The 12434-nt window shown below is 36.5% G+C and overlaps 1 protein-coding gene across 1 annotated transcript; it reads left to right on the forward strand.

The window, feature by feature from the left end:
• Positions 1-8124: 8124 nt before the first annotated feature.
• LOC111909072 (uncharacterized) lies at positions 8125-10988 on the forward strand. The gene is made up of 2 exons (XM_023904859.3): positions 8125-10556; positions 10665-10988. Exon 1 carries the CDS (start codon positions 8663-8665, stop codon positions 10526-10528), a length of 1866 nt encoding a protein of 621 aa, XP_023760627.1. The 5' UTR covers positions 8125-8662; the 3' UTR covers positions 10529-10556; positions 10665-10988.
• The last annotated feature ends 1446 nt before the right edge of the window (positions 10989-12434 follow it).

A 12434-nucleotide genomic window follows, 5' to 3' on the forward strand; every position in this document is an offset into this window, starting at 1 on the left:
CGCCGCTGCTTCTGTCGCTGGCAATGAACCGCGAGTAGCCGCCGCTCCGTCGATGCTGTGACCATCGAAACCCTGACGCCGCCGCCCCTACAGCCATTAAAATCGAAGACCGATAGCTGTTGCGTCTGCTGTCCGTTTACCTCGCGCAACCGCCGCCACCATTGCAAGATCTTGATGGGTGTGTTCTTTTTCATGCTCAGCTCAAGAGAGTGGGTGTTTTGGTGTTGCTGGACAAAGGAGTGTGTGCTTGTGTGCCGGAAACCACCATGGCACCCAACCATGGTGGCTATCACCGCTTACCACCACCGGCCACCACAAGGGTGGTTGTGTGTGTGTGTGTGTGTGTGTCTAATTAGATTAGTGTGTGTGTGTTTATCGGATTGACATTGTAAATTGTAACAAGAATGGTATTATGAATAGAAATGGAAAACCACCACCGTAGGGTGGTGGCTGCCGCCTCCTGCCGCCACCGGCCGCCGTGTCAGGTGGCGGTGTGCTTGTCTTGTGAGTCAACTCGATTGGGGATGCTTGAAACCCTAATGGGCCTTGTTAGCCTAATGGGCCCAACGAAGCCAAATGGGCTTAGTGACAACCCTAATGAGTCTAATGGACTCTAATTGACCTAATAAAACCTTAATGAGCTTATTAAGATTTTAGTGGGATTAATAGGCCCAATAATGCCCTAATTGACATAAAAGGCCAACAAATTGATAAGTGGGCTAATATTTGGATTGGAAAACCCTAATGCCAATGAAAACCTAACTTTAAGAATTAATCGGGTCACACACACAAGAATTATTTAATAACTTGGAATATTAAGTAATAATCATTGGCGGAAATTAATCTAAGCAATATTGGACTTAATCGATTAAGTCCTTAATGGGTTAAGTTGGAAACTTAACCCTAATCATCATTTTATGTGAAACCCTAATTTCACTTGGGTTTATTGTTGGGCCTTTTTATTGGGCCTTGATGATTGGGTTATTAAATGGACTATCCAAGATCAAGAAAATGATCTAGAGTAATTTAATGGGCCTAGGGTAAGGCCCATGTAAGGGGCTTGGGCCCAATTTGGATAATTGGGCCATGTGTTGGGCTTTGATTCCTAATTGACTTTGGGCCTATGGATTGGGCCTTGGGCTTGAATAAGCCAAGCTAGGGGTAATGTAGTAATTACCCAAAGAATGTACTTATGGTTATGTAGTGGGACCCAATTATTAATTGGGTATTATTTTGGTGTTGACAGTTCGGGAATCTGTCAGCCAGCAACTGGGGTTGAGTCTGCGGGACTTCAGCAGGGTGGGATTGTGTCTACGGGACTTCAACAGTGTGAGGTGAGTTACCTTCCAGTAGCGGTGGGTCGACGACCACAATGCCGACCCACCAGTAGGAGTTGTATGTTAGATGATTGTCTTTGTGATATCATCTAGGTTTGCTACTACCTGATTTGTTATATGCTGGCATGATATGTATATGTGATAGTAGTAGAGATCAGTTGTTAGGACCGAAGGGTAGGTCAGACACCACAGATATGTCTGACAGTATGTGATGATATGTTTATATGCTGGCATGATATGTTATATGTGATAGTGGTAGTAGGAGGGGGATAGTCCCCAAGTTCGGTCGTTAGGACCGAAGGGTAGATCGGACACCCCAGATATGCCTGATAATATTTTATGTTATGATATATGTGATAGTAGCAGTAGGGGGTGAAATAGTCCCCGAGGATCGGTTGTTAGGACTGATGGGTAGTCAGCACCCCATAATGGCTTGACACGGGTAGGTCGGCACCCCAGAATGGCCGTACCGGGTAGGTCGGGCACCCCAAAATTTCCCGGCAGTATGTATGATATGTGATTGTATGGTATGTGGAACGATGGGGGAACTCACTAAGCTTCGTGCTTACGGTTTTCAGTTTTGGTTTCAGGTACATCGTGCTTAAAGGAAAGGAGCCGGCTTGATCGCAACGCATCACACTATGGTTTTCCGCACATGAGATCTTTGGGATTTGTGACATCCCCAAATTTCACGGCCAGAAAAGACCGATTTGTTTATGATTTATTTTTAAAATCAGAGTAATCGTTTAAAGAAAACTGTTGCGGAATTTGTTCCCAAAAACAAAAATATGATAACCATTTATCCAAACATTTTTCAAAGAGAATGTATTTTCATTAAATAATAAAACCTTGGGATGTCATAATCGATACAGACCAAAAGCATAAACAATATAAAATAGACCTTACAATAGTTATTTAACTACAGATCTATGATCCAAAATCTCTCGTCAAGTCCACCAACTTATACCCTTGTGCCATTACCTGTAATGAAAAGAAAACTGAGTGGGTCTGGTTTGGGAGCCTGGTGAGCATATAGGGTTTTCAACCCACAATAATATAATCATTATATTTAATCAGCAAACAATCAACCCAATTACCCATCCCCATTATCTTCTTAAGGTTTTACCCTAAGAACCAACTATCCTTCATTCATTTATTCGTAAGAAATTTGGCATGAATTCCATTACTGCCAAAGCTTACTTATCAAGTACTAAATCCATAGTTATCTGGTGCTAACTCCATAGTCACCAAGGTTCACTTAACAAGCGCTAACTCCATAGTCGCCAAAGTTTACTCAATGTGCGCTAACTCCATAGTCGCCAAGGTTCATCAAATAGGCACGAAGTCACATCGTCGCCAAGGTTTATACAATAGGCGCTAACTCCATAGTCACCAACAATTCCATCTACCTATGTTCTACCCAACAATTTTGTAGATATAAATACTTACACAGTTTAAATCATTTAACACCTGTATAAAACCCCAATTTCCATGCCCATCTCAAATAGACAAATAACATATAAACACATAGCACGTATTTCATAGCAAATACTTCATATTTATGTGTTAGAAGAAAGTAACTACACACCCACACATATAAACAACAATATACTTAATACACTCAAACCATACTTGTATTATTATCGTGTTTATGAAATGTAGTATACACTCACTTGATCAGAAGATGATCGGACAGCACCACGACTTGCAGAAGTAGTATTCTTCGGTAGATCTGGAAGATCTCCACAAAAATCGAACTTCTCGCGGGCAGAGCTTCGGCTCGGGAACCGCACTTCTCGAGATCTTCGGGATCTCGGGACTTGCTTCGGGGCTCGAGAATAATACCGGGGCTTTGGGGTATTTATGGCATGCAAATCGATGCAAAACGGGAGAGAGAAGAGGGAAAATGAACAAAAGAACCGACTGCCCTCGCATCCTATTTATAGGAGGCTGGAGCCTCGGAGTACGCGGGGCGTACACGTCCGAATTCATCACTGCATGCGTCATCCGAAGAACTCGAGTGCGAAGGTCGTCATGCTTCGCTGTACGCAGGGCGTACACTCGTATGCGGGGCGTACTTCGGATGAGTCCGATGACTCGCCTTCGGATAATACCGGGATTCAATAATTAAATTTAATTATTAATTCATTAATAAACTTCGAAAATTCATATCTTCTTCATACGAACTCCGTTTTCGACGTTCTTTATATCCACGCGTAGATAAGACTACGCTCTACGACTTTCATTTGGACTCCGTCGGCAAATTTTGATTTTATTTTTATTATTTATTTTTAATAGGTCGGGACAGAAAATTTCGTTATAAATTCATAACTTCTTCGTCTGACGTCCGTTTTCGCCTAACTTTTTATCGCTTCGATACCAACAACGAGATCTTCGATTCTCATTTAGATTGCTAAGGCTAAATATCACTCTAACGTAAATTCACTTTTTACGTCGCGCTGTGTCGTGCCGGTTCTGTCGCGAAACTTCGACAGGTCATAACTTCTTTGTTATAACTCGGATTTTGGCGTTCTTTATATGCACGGAAACCTTGTAACATATACTACAACTTAGTTAGGATTATTCATCCTAAATAATCTTCTATCAAAAAGTCATTTTTGACGCTTATTGTCTCTAAATTGACTAGCCCTGATCTACGGGCGTTACAGGATTACACTCTGATATTGTTTTATGATAACATGTTTGATTATTTCTACTTTGGTTTTGACATGACATAATATTACAGATGTTTTATTACACTGTTGGTTTTAAAAGGACGTAATTAAAAATGAAAATTTTGGCCTGTATTTTTGGGATGTTACAACATGACTCTTCATTTCCATGACCCATGGGTTTGTAACTCCCATGGAGCATCCATGGAGTATCCTATGGGTTTTAACCCAACTTGATAATCCATGGAGCCTTTAGCCCACTATACAAGTTATGGATGATTTACATAATCAACCTATATATGTAATTAGTCATCTTTTGATCACTTAGTTAATTCAAAATTAATTCTTGATCAATACTAATTAAATAATACTATTAATATATTAGAACTTATAATATATTAATAAACCACAAGTGTTATTTCTCTCATTTAGTCTATCCAAATGCATGATGCCATGCAACCCAAATGGACCATGCCGGGTCGGGTCAAGTACATACCAAATATAGTTATGGACTTAGACACCTTATCCAACAAAAACATGTGTTGATAAGGAGTGATTTGGCTAAAGAATGAAGTAAACCAAATTAAGTTTACAAGATCTTACCAAGGATTGATGATATTAGTGAAGGATCCTCTTGAAAGCACTCTAGATATTCGAAAATTTGGAGGAGGAAGGGGATTTTCTTAAGAGTGTTTGAGAGAGAGTTTTGAAAGTGTGTGTGTGTGTTTGGGCTTGCTCTCGGCTGAGAGTGATAAAGAGAAGGAAGAAAAGGTTTTGCATGGAGGGTAATGATCTCATGGATGTATGTGATTTCTAAATATTTGATATGTAATTGTGAGTTGTCATTAGCTAAATCCATGCTCTTTTCATTTTTTTTACATATAGGTCGAAAATTTGGGCTAGGAAAAAAAAGAAGTGGATTAATTTGGGCCATTACTTTCCTTGGCTCGAAATTATGAGGCCCAAATAAATACTTTTCGGCCCATTGGGCCCTTAGGATGGTTCATGGACCAATAAAAGTCCATTAGGGTAAATGGAATCATTTATGGCCCAACAAGGCCCAATAGAAGTAAACCAATGCATTTTAGGCCCATTATTGCACAAAATGTTAAGTTTTATGAATGTGGGTCCAAATAGAGCCCATTTAAGGGTTTTAAGCCCAAGTTAGTCAAATTGAATGCTTATTGGTCCATTAGGCCCAATAAGAAAATCCTAGTCCATAATGAACTTGAACCGATATTTTTAGGGTTTTCAACTCCCAATTGACTTTTTGAAATGTTTTGTATAGAGTTTTGAACTCTGTCGGGTGAACCTTGATTGAATTTGTTGTCATTAAAATGAACATAATACATATCATCAAGTTAGAGTTACAAGTATCATCAAAGATAGTGTTTACATGAGCACAAAATTTCCTAGCAAATTGCTAGGTGTGACAACACTAATCTGGACTATATGACCTCAAGGATCCATAAAGTTGCTAACTTTATGAGCAACTTTATGGGATCCTTCCACTCTAACTACATCATCATGAAGAAAAATGGGACAAAAACCTAGATCTAGAGACATAAAACAATAAATGTTGAATCTTAATCACTTACAAAGGTACATAATATAAGGTTGGAGATGATGATAAGACTTGCAAGCTAGATTTACACTCCAAGTGTGCTTCCTTCTTCAAAACACCAAAATACCAACAAAACCTCAAGATCTTCAATAATGGAGGCTAGGGATACAAAGAGAATGAGAGGGAGGTAATGGAGGTTGAGGGTGTGAAAACCCTATCCCTCACATCCCTTAAATAAGGGAACAAAACCCAGAACTAGGATTTTGCACAAAATGGATGCCATGCCGTCGCCAATATAGCGTCACGCCATGGCACTCATTAAACATGTGCGCCCCATAAAGTCCTGCCACGCCGTGGCCAACCAAAAATCCCATAATGCTTTTAAAATTCATACCTTAAAGATCTGGATGTTACAAACTGGTGACAGTCTACACCTATCGACATGTTAACATATGCACCGAAATAGGAAGCCTAAACATGGTTGTATGCTCGGGGGTGTGTAAACGAGCTATGATTTCCATGCCCGGTCCAGTTCAGATTGGTAGTTGTAATGACAACCGCTTCATATGTTTGTCATGGTACAACGATTTTTTTAATAAGCTAAGTACTGCATGTTCAGGATAACATTCAGGAATAAAACGAAAGTGTTTCAGACAACATTTAGACTCGTTCTATGCATTTCAGATGTGTTCTATGTGTTATGGATTAGTTTTGTGTATTCCAGACTTGTCTAAACGGATTCAAAAGTAGTTTTTTTATGATTTTAGTTGTCCCATTACACACACACACACACACACATATATATATATATATATATATATATACACACACACACACACACACACAAAAGCCTAACATCAACTAAAATCAAAAGGAAAATGTGTTATTGCTAATTAATTGAATCAAATCATACAAAAAACACAATTCTTTTTTTTTTATTATTTCTAACATATTACAACATATAATCATAGAAAGAATCGCACATACCCATTAATGTTAGATCTCTTCGATGCTAGAATAAGACATTGTTCAAAATTGATGAAGTTCATAACAAGGAAAGAGTAGTCCGAAATACGGTCCGAAACAGTGTGTTCGGCATAAGGTGTCTAAAATGCTATATACATGGACCACATTACCGGGTCGAACACTTTTACCCATTTAAATATTTCAAAATTCGGGTTCGAAATAAACATTCCGGACCAAATGATTATTTTTTTCTAAAAAAAAAACTAACAAAAAAAATGGTTAGATTACTTAATTCCCTATTATATTTCATATATTTAGTTAACTACAAATCACATATCACAAAATTTCTACCAAATAGAAATTGGCCTAGCGGTATCAAGATGTTTGAAAATACGTTCCTTCCATAACGGATTGAGAGTTCAAGTTTCGTCGTAGACAAATAAATAGTTAGGGGTAAGATTTAGAGGTGTGTTAACCGTTCAAAAAAATATCACGAAGTTTCTGTATAATTGGTTATAATTTTCTTTCGCACGAGTCTCCTTACATTATTGTCTTGATCATTCCATCGTATTAACTAATTATTTGATTAACAAACCATTGCATGTATTAAAAGGTAATTTCATGTAAATTTATTTTTTCATGAACATATTTTTAAAATTACCTTTGAAGTATCAATGTTATAAGCTTAGAATTAAACGAGCAAGTTAACTACATAATAATATTAATTAACTTTTGTTAAGTGGCTATCCTGCGACAAACTAAAAGAATATATCATTAAAGGGATTGATTATAAAAGAAATTTTGTAAATAAAAATTAGCTCATGATGACCTTAAGAAATAATACAAAGGGGAAAAAGAGGCATTGGTCATGACTCATGAGGTTTACTTTTGGATCGATTCCAGTTATGACCCACGCACTTTTCTTTCTTTATGTCCTTTTTCTTTGTCTTCTATAGTTCTATGATTTTTGTAAACTAGAAAATAAGTAACAGCAACATAATTTATATATTTATATGATAAAACAGAATATCAATATTCTAGCTTCTTGGCTGTATGATTTTGTGTTGCTAATTTCTCACAGTAGATATCAATAAATAGCCATGGTTTACGAAAAATTTATTTAATTTCTTTCTTTAATAAATTCTTAAAATATGCAACCGACAAACACACATAGCGTTACAATTGCACCTAGTCTTGTAATTTATTTATTTATCTGGTTATTAATAAAATCTTATAATAAAAACAAACGATTTTGATATATAATTTCTTTTGTAACCTCGATTAAAGTATACAAGTTCGTTCAATTTGGTCAAAGCGCTTTCATAATAAATGATAGATGTGATAATTTCGATCTCAAATATCTTAAACGTTAATTTAGACTGTGTTTTATTTCTTTTATATGTAAACTTTAACTAAAACCCTTATGATAACTTACATAAGACTAAGAGGCATCATGTAAGTCAATGATGTCTATTTTTTCCCCCTATATACCAAGTCTACTCTAATAATGACTAATGTCATGACCTTGATGTCTATTTTCATTTTTTTCCTATTGACCAAATTTGCATCCAATAATGTCATCGATTGCAACCTCCTCGAATTTTCTGCAATTTAAGTTAACAACTACAAACTTATTTCTATTTGTGAACAATTAGCATCAAGTTACATCTTACTTTACTAGGTATTTTGAACATGGGTTCATATTATGATTCCGATTTGCACTGTTATGACATCGTATCATCATTTGATAATGGAGATCGATCCTCTTCGGGCGTACTTGTAAACCTCACTGAAGAAAGCATCTCAGCTTTGCAGTATTTCTGTGAGGAAATAACTATTTCGGAAATCGAAGGCAAGTACAACAAGCCTCTGCCATGGATTGGCATCTACATCTCAATAGCATCATTATTTTGCGTTCTTGCTATGGTAGTTGATTTGTTCAATGGTTTTCGAAAAAGGAAATTCTGGTTTCCAAGTAAAGTTTTCTCTCTAAATGCTGTTTCTATCACAGTGATAGCTGTCGCAATGAAACTGCATGTGGATTTGAATAGTCCAATGCCAGGGTTTTTGGACCAAGCAGCTAAGCAGGGGAGCTTAGTTTTTATGTGCATGATGATGGATTGATGGCTAACTTAATGCCTTCTTTGGCGTCTATGGACAACAAGTCACTTCTTGCAAATGTCATAGGTTTGGCCATTCTCATTATCACCATAATTGTGAATATATGTATGGAGATTAATACCGGTGTTATTGTGCCAGTTGGTATCGGTATTAGCGAGGCTCTTGATAGATACACTTTCATGGATGTAGGATACATCTACGTGGCTTTGTTACTCTTCCTACTAATACTTTTGATATCTTCAGCTATAACAGTTCCATTATCTAAGCAAATTTTAGAAAACAAGTATCAAGCCATTAGCAAAACCATATTATATAATCATTGTCCTCAAGATACATTTGATATTGAGAAGCTAAGACAACATGTGAAAAGATACTGGATCATGGCAGAAACCGGTAGTCCTCAATTTGTGATGGCTAGTTCTCCGTTATCCTGTGCTTCGGGCATAATTTGTGTAATTGCTGTAGCCATATACACACATCTTCTGGTGTCAATTTCTGTAGCACCAATTCAGCTAAGATCCCTGTCGGATTATAAGTGGTCAATGGTTGCCACTTTTATCATTCAGTCCATTGGAGTTGTGGGTGCTATTGCGCCAATATGTAGAAGTTTTATGGTCGTGAGCTTCAAATCTTTTACTGGGTGGAATAGGAACCATTGGGAGGTTTTTAAAGTAGAGAAGTATTGGACTCAAAAATTGTGTGAATGGAAAGAAAGTCGTATAACTTTTCTATCCGATTGCCATAGAGTAAAAAGTCTTCTGCGTAATTTCAAAAATCTCATTCTGAGCACTCTGATTGGATTTCAAAAGGCAGTTGTGGTAACATGTAAAATTATAGGGCTCATCCCCGTGGTAGTTCTACTCATTTTCATGCATTGTTCATATTATTTCAACTCACTGAAAGAAATTATGCTTAGTCCACCCTCTAGAAGTGACTACATAGATGAAGACCTAAGGAAGTGTGTTTTGTTGCTGGAAGACAATATGGAGCTTGCTGAACGAACACTCAAACGAATTTCAAACTCCATGAATCGCGTGATTCAAAAGGCTGAGAAGGAACAAGATAACAACCTCTTAAAGTTTCTTGATAAATCTACTGGATTCCAGGGAGTAGAGAAATTTGACATTTATCAAGTTCAACCTCTACTTTCTATTGAACTTCCTAACAGTTGGAGCTTACCAATCGTAACCTTAACGTGCATCGCTGCTGCTCTCCCAAATATTGGTAAGGATGTAACTGATAGCTTGCTCAAATGTGTTAGTGAAGGTCTTTATTACACCCATATTGTTGAGGAAAGCTTGAACATTGGATGTCAGTATGTAAACATTCAAAAGGCAGCTGTGACATTGTGGGATGAGGTAGAAGACAACCACAAGTGGTTAGGGAAAACTTTGGAAAAAAACGCTTATGAAGGAAAAACATCAAGAGAGATTCTTGAATGGTTTGCTCACAAAGCAGAAGAAATTGTGATAGAAGTTAGCAAAAGCACAAATGAAGGAGAATCGGTTGAATACCTTCCACAGAAGTTGATTGTTACTAATTCAATGTACCGAATTGCACATTCAATCATGCTTACCTACCAAAGTAACATCTTAGGGATAACTGAAGAACAGTTGTTTGCTCTATTATCTCACATGATTGCAGACATATTGGTTGCTTGCTTCACCAACATACCACGAGTCATAACAATGAAATGCCATGAAAGTGCAATAGAGAAACGGGAGGCTAGTGTTGAGGCTGCAGCTAAGCTTCTTGGAAGGACTACTGAGATAATAAAAAGAATTAAAATGCACGAACTACCAAGCATTGATCATGAAAAGATGGCATTTATTGATGAATGGCGTTTTCATTTGCAGCGTATCCCTTAGAATTCCTTGTCTTCCCTATGGAGCCAAGGTAATTTCTCTGACTTCATAACACAATTCTTGTATGTGTGTGTATATATAGGCATATGGCAGTAATTATTTTTTCTTTTGTGCGTTGACAAAAGGTGATGTGATGCAGGTCATAAAATTAAGACATGTTGCAGTTGACTTGTGTTAATGGGCTTCTCTTTATATCTTAGACCTCCTTCATCAATGGGTTGTAGTATGAAGCCCCTACTATAGTTATAAACAATTGCAGTGAATCAACCAAACATTTTATGTGAGTGTTTTGGAAAGTGAAGCTTTGGATCAGCTGGAAATTAAAGGGGTTCATAATGTTGCATATAGTTTTGACAAGTGTATCCATAATATTTTTCATATTACAAATATTGAATTGAAATATAAATCTTCTAATGCTTTTGTTGGGATTGTGATATTTATGTTTTAAGGTTGAAATTTTGGAATGTAAGACTTTAGAGTACATGGAATTGAATGATCATCCCACGTCCCAAAGCACTACCACCCCATGTACACTTTGGGTCTTTTTCCCTTCTTCCCTCCACCCGAGGCTCCCCCACTCCATCTTTCACCCATTTTGTCTCCCCTTAGAGTAATATCATGTTCAGGCGCACAACAATGTCTAATATAACGTCTTTCATTATCTTCTAATTAGTCTATATAAACAATAAAATTATAAAACACTTTTAAAAGAAATACATTAGCCATATCATGCATGCATATGAACGTGATGCTTGCTAAGTTGAAGTGTAGCTAGTAACATTGTTATTTTTGGAGGTAGTGTTGCTTCAAAGAGTTAACTGTGCCTCAAATACAAGAAAGTGGTATTTGCTTCACAAAGTATTCCCACGGATCAATTTTTGCATGGAAAAGTAAAGTTTGCCTCGAAAAGCTAAAAAAACGAACAAATTTGCTCTTGTTCATCTCCTTTTTTCATAACTTAAGTTCAAGACATCATCCATTCTCTACTATTTCCATTTATATTCTAACCAACTACCACCATTAAAATTTCAATTATGGCATGAACATTATTTAGTACTATTTTTGTACTCCATTCACCATTAAACCTTTTCATCTGGGAAATGATTTGTAAACAATAAATTTTTGCCATACACAATAATTTATGCCTTATAGAGTTGTACAATACAACATTTGAAAGCACAAATTGTTGTACAATACAACATTTGCCATACACAAATTGTTGTACAATACACAAATTGAAAGCACAAATTTGGGACTGATGAGTTAGTCTCAAATACTATTTAGGACTGATTTTAATGTCTGAATCATTAGAAACTAACCAAACTTATTCGAGACTAAAATTCAGTCTTTAATATGTTTGCTTCGATTTAGGTTTGGTGGGAAACACATTGGAGACTGAATTTCAACCTTTAATAGTCTAGCGATAGACGTCTGTCAGTTTTGAATGAAACTTATTAGAGACTGAATTTCAGTCATTTCTACAAGTACACCAATTTGTCTTTTAAATGAGAAACTTTCTAAAGACTGAATTTCAGTCTCTAAAAGACACGCCCAATTTTAAATACAAATAAACATTTATAAATGACTAAATTTTAACACCTAATATTTATTATTTAGTCATAGATGTCATATATTAGAGACCGGTGAATAAGACATGAATATTATTTTGAATGAAATTTATTGGGGACTTAAGTTTAGTTTTTGATAGATTAAACATTTTTGACGTTGGAGAGAAATCATTAGGGACTGAACCCTCGACCTCAAGGAAGGAGGGCAACATCGGATACCGCTGGGTCATAAGCTCTTTGGTGGGTGGACAGGTTATATATATATATATATATATATATATATATATATATATATATATATATATATATATATATATATATATATAATTTTAACAAATGAA

This window comes from Lactuca sativa, chromosome 3 (genome assembly GCF_002870075.4).
Source record: "Lactuca sativa cultivar Salinas chromosome 3, Lsat_Salinas_v11, whole genome shotgun sequence".
NCBI lineage: Eukaryota > Viridiplantae > Streptophyta > Magnoliopsida > Asterales > Asteraceae > Lactuca > Lactuca sativa.

Bases quoted from the DNA above. Each gene is read 5' to 3' on its own strand.
- LOC111909072 (XM_023904859.3), top strand. From the start codon at position 8,663: ATGGCTAACTTAATGCCTTCTTTGGCGTCTATGGACAACAAGTCACTT.